The sequence below is a fragment of the Copidosoma floridanum genome, unplaced genomic scaffold (genome assembly GCF_036245765.1).
Source record: "Copidosoma floridanum isolate Cflo_tuat_1 unplaced genomic scaffold, Cflo_Japanese_pri ptg000020l, whole genome shotgun sequence".
In the NCBI taxonomy this organism is placed as follows: Eukaryota; Metazoa; Arthropoda; class Insecta; order Hymenoptera; family Encyrtidae; genus Copidosoma; species Copidosoma floridanum.
Genome location: NW_028321897.1, coordinates 7,993,877 through 8,004,127, shown reverse-complemented (window position 1 = coordinate 8,004,127; position 10,251 = coordinate 7,993,877). Strand labels below are relative to the sequence as shown.

At 33.6% G+C, this 10,251-nt stretch overlaps 4 protein-coding genes across 6 annotated transcripts; 1 reads left to right on the top strand and 3 right to left on the bottom strand.

The window, feature by feature from the left end:
• Positions 1–639: 639 nt before the first annotated feature.
• Naxd (NAD(P)HX dehydratase) lies at positions 640–2,877 on the bottom strand. Of its 2 annotated transcripts, XM_014347959.2 has the most exons (3): positions 2,552–2,877; positions 1,867–2,480; positions 640–1,766 (listed from the first exon to the last, which is right to left on the bottom strand). In XM_014347959.2, exons 2-3 carry the CDS (start codon positions 2,441–2,443, stop codon positions 1,420–1,422), a joined length of 924 nt encoding a protein of 307 aa, XP_014203445.2. In that variant the 5' UTR covers positions 2,444–2,480; positions 2,552–2,877; the 3' UTR covers positions 640–1,419. The 2 variants fall into 2 exon arrangements, with proteins under 2 accessions (XP_014203445.2, XP_089449916.1); XM_089593790.1 differs by having other exon boundaries at positions 1,867–2,877.
• Positions 2,878–3,161: 284 nt separating this feature from the next.
• On the bottom strand, positions 3,162–5,091 carry epsilonCOP (coatomer subunit epsilon). The gene is made up of 3 exons (XM_014349733.2): positions 4,932–5,091; positions 3,993–4,478; positions 3,162–3,923 (listed from the first exon to the last, which is right to left on the bottom strand). The coding sequence occupies exons 1-3, from the start codon at positions 5,037–5,039 to the stop codon at positions 3,612–3,614; spliced, it is 906 nt and encodes a 301-aa protein (XP_014205219.2). The 5' UTR covers positions 5,040–5,091; the 3' UTR covers positions 3,162–3,611.
• Positions 5,092–5,395: 304 nt separating this feature from the next.
• Positions 5,396–6,896, bottom strand: Naa20A (N-alpha-acetyltransferase 20 A). The gene is made up of 6 exons (XM_014349745.2): positions 6,494–6,896; positions 6,343–6,367; positions 6,123–6,213; positions 5,921–6,050; positions 5,702–5,838; positions 5,396–5,634 (listed from the first exon to the last, which is right to left on the bottom strand). Exons 1-6 carry the CDS (start codon positions 6,544–6,546, stop codon positions 5,549–5,551), a joined length of 522 nt encoding a protein of 173 aa, XP_014205231.1. The 5' UTR covers positions 6,547–6,896; the 3' UTR covers positions 5,396–5,548.
• A 348-nt stretch (positions 6,897–7,244) lies between these two features.
• LOC106637475 (uncharacterized) lies at positions 7,245–10,213 on the top strand. Of its 2 annotated transcripts, XM_089593817.1 has the most exons (9): positions 7,245–7,259; positions 7,482–7,681; positions 7,895–8,013; positions 8,093–8,337; positions 8,413–8,639; positions 8,711–8,983; positions 9,081–9,278; positions 9,354–9,919; positions 9,989–10,213. In XM_089593817.1, exons 3-9 carry the CDS (start codon positions 7,928–7,930, stop codon positions 10,125–10,127), a joined length of 1,734 nt encoding a protein of 577 aa, XP_089449943.1. In that variant the 5' UTR covers positions 7,245–7,259; positions 7,482–7,681; positions 7,895–7,927; the 3' UTR covers positions 10,128–10,213. The 2 variants fall into 2 exon arrangements, with proteins under 2 accessions (XP_089449943.1, XP_089449942.1); XM_089593816.1 differs by lacking the exon at positions 7,245–7,259 and having other exon boundaries at positions 7,462–7,681.
• The last annotated feature ends 38 nt before the right edge of the window (positions 10,214–10,251 follow it).

The window sequence follows — 10,251 nt, the reverse complement described above, 5'->3', positions numbered from 1 at the left end:
TTAAAGAATAATATATATTAATGATACTGAAAACTGTTGATTGCGTGGATGAATCTGTCTTTGTCCCGTGACACATGAAAGTTTAGCAGTATTTTATTCGTTATTTTTGTAGATTTGTTATCCGTAAGGTTTCACTGTTCATAGTGCTTAACATGATCATAGAAAAAAAAAAAAAAAAAAAAAAAATTATGTATTATCATGAATGGAGAGCTTTTAAAATGTAAAATTTTATCATTTTTTCAATTGAATTCATATGATGTGATGGAGCGAACGATTTTCATGAATCGCTTTTTTCAGTAACAATTTTTTTTTTTTTTTTTTTTAATTGAATACAACAATATTCATAGCTGATGATTTTATACTTGAATTGTAATTAATGTAAGCATCGACATGTATCTATATATCAAGGAAATATTTGTTAATTACACTATTATCAAGTGCCAAGAAGTGATCGGAAAATAAAAATTAGTCGCTCATAAAAATGTGAGTAGATTTGTTTGTTTATTTGTTTATTTATTTACCAATGACTCCTTACAACTTACAAAAATAGCATATATTATATTTAAAAAAATATATTTTGTCCCAATAACTTGCAATGGTAAAATACATATACTTTAAATTACCACACTATTAGTCCATTTAAAACCCTCATCGAAAAATTATTTTCTTCGTTATCCAAAAAGGATGCAAAAAAGCCAAGGATAAAAAAAGTGGCTGCTTGACGAAAGACGTCGTAAAAATCATTGAAGTAATTAGTAAAATACAGGAACCTTTTGACTTGAGAGGACCAACAGGAATATTCTACACAGTTGTTGTTTAGTACAACTATGTATGATGAATAATATCATTATGCATGTGGGGGCAAGGGTAAAAAAATCGATTTTTCCTCGACAAAAAAAACGAGAAAACGTGAGGAGTTAAAACATCAAAACAAGACTGTATAAAGACGCGACTGTGGAAAATGGGACGCACAAGAGGTCTATTATACGCGATGAACAAAAAACGAAAGTAGGAGGTTCAATTTACCAATTGCATTTTTAATCGCTACATAAACGCGGTGTTGAATATGTATCCTTAGAAAAGGTGCCGTTGATGCCGGCATTCTAGCACCAGGTAGTATCCCGCGTCACAAAATTTTTATAAAAAAAAAAGAATAATTTTTCGTACTGTTACTACTCTAAATACGCTTTGTAAATTAATTTCCGCAGTATGGTGAAAATCAACGATAACTGACTGTTGACGTATTGTTTTGTTCAGTGAAGATTATATTATAAAAATCTATTTGGTTCCAACAACTTGTAACATTAAAATATGTAAACTTTAATATATATTACAATAATAACATTAAAATTAATTAATTTATATAAAAAAACAACAAAACCAACATCACTGGAAAACACTTCCCAACAAATCACATACTCAAACACTTGTCTCGAAAAATTTAGTAAACGTATTTGCCACTTGATCCAGCATATCGCTAGCGAGCATACCTCGATGTTTCATAGAAAAGGCACTCCTGTTCGTTTCGCGTACAAGCCGACATGCCGCATAACAGGCAATCATCGATGCTCGAGATGGTTGCATGCTCCCCAACGACCAGGTGGTAAAGACACAGAGCGAACCTGCCAACAGATCACCCTGACCGCCACAGCGTCGTCCTGAGCCTCGTGCTGCGCAAGATATTGTTGGCGTGTCCACTTGGCCGTCACCAATTTTGTCCTCTGCTCCCTTGGCCACAACAATTACTTGAGTGCCAATGGCTTTGGCTGTAAATTAATCATGCGGAATGTTTTGTCAGTAGTACTTAATAATAAGAAAGTATATATAAACCATATATCAAGTTGACAAAAAGAATGTAACAGTCACCTAATTCTTTGATAAGTGCATCGGAAGCAACAGGTGTTGGCTGCACTGTCTTGTGCAGAAATGCTTGGACTAGTCTTGTGAATTCCATGGCATTGGGAGTGAGCACGAGACCAGGATAATTCTTAATCAAACTTGTATTCTGACCAACCAAGAACAAACCATCTGCATCAATAACCAGAGGCTTTGAAAGACGAAAGCAGGTTTTGATTAGTTTAGAAACATTTTCAAAAACTTTTGGGTCCCTTCCGAGTCCTGGTCCAATCACCAGAACGTTTAATCTGTCCAGCCATGGTTCGATGTGACTCAAGGCATTGTCATTGTCCAAAACTGGATGGACAATGAGCTCTGGGCTAAAGGATTTTATGGGTGTGCTAGCCTCTTTGCAGCAAAATATATGCACCAAGTCAGCCCCAGTCCTAAGTGCACTCATCCCAGCAAAGTACGGAGCACCAGAGTACTCCAACGAGCCCCCAACAATGCCAATTCTTCCATCCTGGCCTTTATGCTTTGCACTGGATAAGCTTGGTACTAGCTGCCTAGCAGCTTCAAGGAGACTGTCTTCTGGATCCACCGACATTTTTCGATAATAGTTTTTAAGAAGCAGATTTTTACTTCTACAAATCAATTGTTTGTTTAATAGCATCTATTATTTTTAACATATAAAATTTATAATTCGTTTCTTTACCTATCTATAACAACACTCTTCGGTCACTGAAATTTATTAGCAAATCGAATTTTGAGTCGCTGGAGCACTATTTTTGTACCATTACAAAGACACATGTCCTCAAATGCAAGCTAAATGTAAATAAATTCTTCATTCTCTAAAAAAAACAGTAAGAACTGACCGGCCAAGAGGTTATGTAAGTATGTCGCTCGTAAAGAGCGTATCTCCGATAAATTTGATTTTTTTATCATCACAGTTTTTAGTTGGAGCAATTTTATTAAAATTTATTAATAACTAGAAAAAGCTTATGGTTAATAAACTTTATAACGCATAATTAGAGAAGTACACAATCAGCTGTTGAGCACACAATTGGGAAAAAAACTGTCTATTCATGTTCTGTGACTTCTGTTTGTATACAACATAGGTACTATAGGTAGATAGGTAAATGAATACAATTAAATAAAAAGGAAAACTTGACTGAAATGCTTACAAAAAACTACATCAAATAATAATTTGAATTAAACAAAAATTTTAGATTAAATGCATTTGTTTAAAATAACACATAAATCTTTATTAAAATATAAACACAAAAATTGTAAAATTTTATCTTATGTATAAATGTGTGTTGGAAATGTAAATGTTAGTTTATGTATTCTTTTTAAGTTTATATTTTATGCAATAATCAATTCTTACACTGTTTTGCTAAAAATTACAAAATGGCAGCAATTGATGAGTTTTATTATTGAATGCTGTTTAAAAAGCAGTCGTTTCCCAGTGAAATGCAGTTTCTACAAAAATCATCATAAAATAGAAAAATCCCATCAAAAAACGTGACTCCTTAAATAGTATAACTCTCTGCCAGCTTTTTTCTACTTTATAATATTTTCACGAGAAATTGCATCGAGGAAAAAAAACTACTGCTACTGCCTATCAGTCGTTTTTTTCGTAATTGAAATAACAATCCATCACTGTTGAGGATACGATTTTAAAACTTTCAATGCTACGTGTTTCATCAAACATGAAACAAGACCTCAGCCAGAGTTCATGATTTCTCAACAGATTAGTTTTTCAAATATACTGTTTAAGAAGTTATCATTTCCGCATACTTGGCCGCTAGCAGGTCAAACTCAATCTCTTTTTGAAGATAATCTTTAACAAAAGGATGCTCGGTATGAGCGTCTTTTAATTGAGTCAAGTATCTATTAGCTTCCTGAGATTTTCCCATGTGCTGTGACAGAACGATCATATTGATCAATGTATCTGGATTATTACTGTCTTTTTCTAATGACTCTTGAAGCACAGACTCAGCATCATCATACTTCTGCTGAAGGAGCAAGCTGGTGGCCTTGCCATTGAGTAACATTGTTGTGCTAGAATACTTATCAATCATTTCCTGTTGAAAAAATTTACAAGTGAAATAGAAATTCTTAAATAGAGTAATGTCTTCATTAGATATTTTTACCTGAAAAATGTAAAAAGCCTCCTGGTACTTATCATTTCCAGTAGCCAAATTTACCCATGCCAATGCAAGCTGAGTCAAAGTGGCGTCGTCGTCTCTCTCCTGCATCGTTTTCACCTCCTTTGCAGCTAAATCAACACGATCCATTTTCAAATAGATCTGCACGCTCAAAGCTGAGCATTCTAAATTATCTGCTTTGTAAATAACCCTGAGAGCTGATTCTAAATTGTCTTCGTGGTAATAAATCGTTGCTGCAACTATCATGAAGTTGTAAGTCTTAGGTTGAACCTCAGCCTGTTCATCAATTTTAGCCACTATTTCTTTTCTGCGTTGTGGATAAGCAAAGTACTCTGCCAACAGCTTCAGTGGTTGCAGTTCCTTTTGAGAAGAATCGTTGATTTCGTCCAATACTATTCTAAATTTTCGTTGAGCTATGTATGCTCTGTACATAAAGACATCTTTTTCCAGCTCCAGCTCTGGAGATGACACCTAAAAGGAATAATTATGTTTTTGAAAAATGCATTCAATGAATAATAAATACTACTTTTTAGAGGAAATCGATATCCTAGTTTCTTTAATGATGTCTTATATCAAATTGAATAGACAGTATTTGGAGGAATCCAAAAAAGACGAACTCTAATTAAAAATGATGTAACTTTAACAATTTACATATACTTATAAAAAAATGATAGAATTGCAATAGACTTTAACATCTTAATTACAAATTAGACTATTCAGATTTTAATTTCACTGTAACGATGATAAAAAAATATTTTGGACACTGAACACCCCAAGCGTCAATCAAAACAATACAAAGAACGGAAAATAAAAAACAACACATGTGTCAAAAGCGGTGTGTTTGGTAACCAAACTTTACTCCAAGTTAATTTGAAACGTCTGTTTGTTTTTATTTTCAAAGAAATTTAAAAACAACTAATCCACCTTAATCCTTTGCGCCTCGTTAATGCATTGTTGAAAGTTATGGATGTAAAAGTTGTTTCTGACATCGAAAAGCTCGTCAACATCATTATTGGGCTGCTGACGTGCCATTTTGATGCCCGACCCGCAACTAAACTGACTGCGGCGCTGGCGTTCGTCTGCAATGTGGTCTCTGCAATGAGCAGTGATTCAGTGAACATTGCTGTTGCTGAACAACCTGACGTGAGATTATATATACATATATGTGCACACCACACCACATACTTAGATTTAGTTTTATATTATAAATTGTGGTAATACTAGTAATTAATTTTTATAAAAACTTTCTATTGATAGTTGTTGAAATGAAATTAGTTTAATGTATACTTAATCAACTTGGTAAAACAGATTTCTTTTACATTTAAGGTTTGGGAAGTTTTAAAGAGTCAAGTCACGTTATTTTTGATAAAGTTTAATGTTTCTTTTTTTCTTAATAAACTTTCAATTTAAAAATGATCGATCTATAAAAATGACGCTTTGTTGTAAAAATAAATTAAATTAACAATGCAGGTAAAAAATATTCAGACACCAAGTTTTTCAGATTATTTTTTTCTTCCTCTTCAGTTTAAATTGGATAAAAATTAATCCACGTCTTCAGGTCGAACAGGATGTTCTAATGGAATCACAGATTTTCTTTTTACATCTTTCGACAGCGCTTTTCTCATATCTGTAAGTGTTAAAAGTAATTAAAATAATGAATTTACAATATATGTGACAGTAATGGAAACACTTACCATAGGCATCTTCATCGGGATCACCACTGTAATATTCTAAAACAGTCCGATAAACTATATACCCTAATTGTTGGTACATTTTTATTGCAACCTTGTTACTTACTCTTACAAACAGATCTACAAAATAAGCTTGTTTCCTACGAAAAAAAAAAAAAAAATGTTTAATGATTGTAATGCTATTCTTTCAATCACTTGAGATTACTTTAAATTATGATTTACTTTTCTGAAACGTCTTCTAAAAATTTCATAAGAGCAGCAGCAAGGCCCAGTCTTCTATAATCAGGAGAAACAGTGAGAGCTGTAACATGTCCATGCCAATCTTCACCAACTCCCTCTGCCTTTCCCATTACTGTAATAAATAAACAAAATTGTAAATACCTGTTTTAATAAAAGTATTTCATATATATGTTTAAAAACTTACTGTATCCCATAATCTCTCCACTTGGCGATTCTGCAACTTGAAAATATTCAGGCCAGTGAGCCAAATACTGCATATAAAATGATAACCCATACTATAATTAAGCTGTGTTAAAGAAAAATAATTTTTAAAAAATTCCAGTAAGTTGTAACATCCAATCACTCTAATTAAAATTATTCATTAACATCCTCTAGTCAATTAGCCAATGAATACAAAAGGATACAGTTTCAGTAAGAGGGTCTAGGTTTCTAAAACAGACAAAAATATGGACATAAATAATTAAATGTCATGATGTATACAAAAAATGTAGATACATTAAACAATGGCTACAAGGTAATGAAGAAAGACGTCTTGGTTGTTTAAAACGTACTTACACGTTATTAAATCTAAATAAATCGTCGCAGGTGAACGGCCTTAAAGTAGACATAATTGATTATTTGGCGCAAAAATATTTTTTTGCTATGAGGAACTTTGAAATTTTGGTATTGTTGCCTTAAAAAAGGAGCAGCATCCGTCAGTGGTGCACATACATGAATGTGTAAGTAGCGTCGTTGTCCTTTTTAAAAGAAAGAGAAGTTGCTGCTTACGTATGCATGTACACATGTATGCGAAACGTCGACGGACGACCGGGACGACTCGTCTTGAGTCTTGAAATGGAATTTTATAATAATCACGTTCGCGAATCGCGTGTCATGTATTTGTATACTTGTATGTTGTATTGAAATCGAAAAGGTATACAGAATACGCGCGTGCGCACTGCGCACACAATAATTTGCATATCTGTGCTGCAGTTTGTTAAAGTTAAAGGTTATGTAAGTTACGTGTTTTGTGTGCTGTGCCCATAGATATCTCTATGGCTGTGCCTGTTCTGGAGCTTATATATTTGTATTTTTACGGAACATTCTCCGATAGTGTTCCGATATTGAATCCGCCTAAGCCTAACCCAACGCTGATTTTTATGATCAGAATTAGTGCCATCTAGCGTGCTACTTTTTAACTCGGAATCTACCACACTAGATGGCGCTGATTCAGAGGCGTTCTCCGCGCCCATCGTCCTGGACGATTCGTCCATTCATCCACGTTTTAACGTTTACAGTAGGTTCGTTCAAGCCCCCCCTTGGTTCGGTTCGGTTCGGTTCGGTCGGTTCTGGGACCAAAAAACATAAAAAAAACACGCGTTCACGAGAGGTTGGTTCTAGAACCGACCGCTTCGGACCTTTTATTTGGTTCTCTGGAACCAACTCTCGTGAACGCGTGTTTTTTTTTTATGTTTTTTGGTCCCAGAACCGACCGAACCGAACCGAACCGAACCAAGGGGGGGGCTTGAACGAACCTAATTTTGGAGTGTTTTAAATATTACAGTGTAGGATTTTTAAAAGTAATTGACAAAGAAAAGTTTGGTAAAGGCTTCTGTGGTTATTACGCAAATGTGGATTCAAAATTCGGCTGTACGAAGCTAGAGATTGTTAAAAACGTTATAGAAAGATTAGATACGCAGGTATAAAAATACTCTCTGTGTATGTTAATCAAGGAATATCTATGCTGTCGAGTGTTGCGTCCCGGTATGTGTCCATTGTTTACATCTTGACGTTTAATAATTTTTTATTCTGTTCCAAATTTACTTATCTGTTTGTACAATTTCATCTTTGGAGTAAAATATTACTATCACATGGCTTTACTTCAAAATTTTTAGTTAACGAAAAAATGAAATAACTGTTAATATAAATCAATTTGATTAGAACAACCTTAAAGATGGTAAATTATATGAATTCTAGGAGAAGTAAACAAAGTGAATTGCTGTTTATCTGATGATGGCCGACTTGGCTGACTTCAAGTTTTGGCTAAAGCAACTTGAATGTCCAGAATCACTCATTTCAGACTATGTTATACATACGTATGTGAATGTGAAAACTTTCCTAAGTATACCTTGAATTTTGAGATTAAGTGTTTTTATTGTACCGTTTAATTTACAGACTACAGAAAGGTGTCTTTGGTTTGATTTGGGAAGATACACCTAAAGTTATCAGGGCACATTCTGAAGTCTCTGATGCCAGAAAAAATATTTTACTATATAAGTTAAAACATGAGCCAAAAGATGCTTTGATACAGAGCATAAAAAGTACTGTTAAACTGAAAGATGAGAAAAAAAGGCTTGATGCTAAAATCAAAGATGCAGAGGAAAGGTGGAAGAGGCAAGAATTTTCATGCAGAAAAAAAGGTTAGACAAAATTAATATAATTTTAATAACTGCAGAGCATAAGACAATTGAAAATAAAATTTTTATCCATTTTAGTGCATCTGCTAGAGAAGAAAAAGGCAGATAAAAGAACGATATTATTGAAGAAAGAAACTCTCAAAATAAAACATGAACAGATGCAAGTTCAAATTAGTAACTGTGCAAAAATGCAGGAGATATGCAACCACTTGATGCCGCCATCTGTAGAAGAAATTTCTTCTGCAACAATAACTGACTGCCTTTCATTAGTTAGCAATTATTTTAGTGGACCAAGCAAAAGACAAGTTTGTACATCTGATACATATTAACATGGAAACATACTTTTTAGTTATATGCTAATCCATTGTTGTTACAGACTTGGAACAGAATAGCAGAACTTCTTACACCTATAAAAATACCAGTTCTGTGGGATGCATTACTGAAAGCTAGATTGCACTATACTAATCTTCTTATTCATTTAGATACAGAAGAATTTGATGAAAACACAAACAATACAAGAGCCAATATAGATATTTGTATATCAAAACTTTGTAACGAACATCTTGAAAACGTAGCTATGCGCATTATACATAATGCAAGGACGAAAAATAGTGAAGAAACAATTATGTTTTACATTAAAAAAATTGAAGTAAGTGTAGATGTTTTTATAGACTTATATTTATCAATTAAAAAAAATTTTTCGTCCGAGTTGCAACATAAGTTAAAAAAAAATTAATTATGTTTAGGATATTATTGAAAAGCTAAGGCCTGACTTGAATGATTGGTTGCCATTAGCTTTAGAAGTTCGAAAATTAGAAGTTTTGCAGAGCGAACTGCAAAAAGAAGTAGAAAAATTGGAGGAACAACTTCCTATAGATACTGTGATTGAAGATGACGTTTTAGAACAGCTAACTTCTCAAATAAAAACTATGGATAGCAAGACGGTAAATAAACTTATTAATGAAGAATCACTTAATAATTTTTCCAAGAAGTTGACTTTTTTATACTTAAATTTGTAGGCAGACTGTGTTCAAGAAATAAAAATCGCATTTGGACGTTTAAAATCATCAGGGCTATTGATTACAAAAACCAGAGAATGCCTGTCTAGTGAATTAGAAAAACTGCAACTGGTTCTAACGAGCGAAGAGAGCAATTGGTCGGACATAGATCTAAGCTCTGAGCTTGTTGTCTTCAACAATGAAATTGACGTTAACGCGTTAAGGAAAATCATACTCAAAAGTGGTAAAGGTGCTTATAAACACTTGCGAACGTGCCTCAATCAAGCCCCTATCGTCGTTGAAATTAAAAATCGAAACGACAGCATAACAAATTTACCGATACTGCGAGTACCGATTTATTATCTGGTAGATCTATATAAGACGTTTATTGTAAATGTGACTTTGGGGCGACAAATTAATGAAGAAAATCTGGATGTACAAGACGATGATTCTTTAGAGCAGTTAAAAAATAGACCATTAACAGATATTTGTTCATCTAGTATACTGCAGTTACTCAGATTAACGGATGAGACGAACCAGCGAACGCTGCAACACGTCGATGAATTTGAATACATTTTAAGGACTTGGTAAGCACTTTAGATAATACAAATACATAACTTAACTGTGGAGCTCGTACAAATGTTTTTGTTCCCCAGGTCTAACCAAACAGTGCAGGAAACAGTTGCAAGAATTTTCGGTGACCAAGTCGTATTTGGATATAAATTAGAAGAGTGGCAAAGGCGCTTTAATTCACTCGTGTATGTACTACAAAAGTCGAATATAAACTTCGTGTGACAAAGGCCAATTTTCGTTTCCTCACATTTTAGTAAGAGCAAGTTAATGCTGCATCAGATGTAAATATACGTTCTACTAGTATTAAGAGATTTTTATATTCTATATAATAATTTCACTTATGATA

Excerpts from the sequence above, each read along its gene's own strand:
- LOC106637475 (XM_089593817.1), top strand. The coding sequence starts at position 7,928 with ATGATGGCCGACTTGGCTGACTTCAAGTTTTGGCTAAAGCAACTTGAA. Across the intron at positions 8,338-8,412 it reads ATTTTCATGCAGAAAAAAAG|TGCATCTGCTAGAGAAGAAA; the intron begins GTTAGACAAAAT and ends TATCCATTTTAG. Across the intron at positions 8,984-9,080 it reads TTTACATTAAAAAAATTGAA|GATATTATTGAAAAGCTAAG; the intron begins GTAAGTGTAGAT and ends AATTATGTTTAG.
- Naa20A (XM_014349745.2), bottom strand. The coding sequence starts at position 6,546 with ATGTCTACTTTAAGGCCGTTCACCTGCGACGATTTATTTAGATTTAAT. Across the intron at positions 6,214-6,342 it reads TAGACCCTCTTACTGAAACT|TATGGGTTATCATTTTATAT; the intron begins GTATCCTTTTGT and ends GCTTAATTATAG. Across the intron at positions 5,635-5,701 it reads TCCCGATGAAGATGCCTATG|ATATGAGAAAAGCGCTGTCG; the intron begins GTAAGTGTTTCC and ends TAACACTTACAG.
- epsilonCOP (XM_014349733.2), bottom strand. The coding sequence starts at position 5,039 with ATGGCACGTCAGCAGCCCAATAATGATGTTGACGAGCTTTTCGATGTC. Across the intron at positions 4,479-4,931 it reads ACGAGGCGCAAAGGATTAAG|GTGTCATCTCCAGAGCTGGA; the intron begins GTGGATTAGTTG and ends TATTCCTTTTAG. Across the intron at positions 3,924-3,992 it reads AGGCTTTTTACATTTTTCAG|GAAATGATTGATAAGTATTC; the intron begins GTAAAAATATCT and ends TTTTTTCAACAG.
- Naxd (XM_089593790.1), bottom strand. The coding sequence starts at position 2,509 with ATGCTATTAAACAAACAATTGATTTGTAGAAGTAAAAATCTGCTTCTT. Across the intron at positions 1,767-1,866 it reads TGCACTTATCAAAGAATTAG|CCAAAGCCATTGGCACTCAA; the intron begins GTGACTGTTACA and ends ATTAATTTACAG.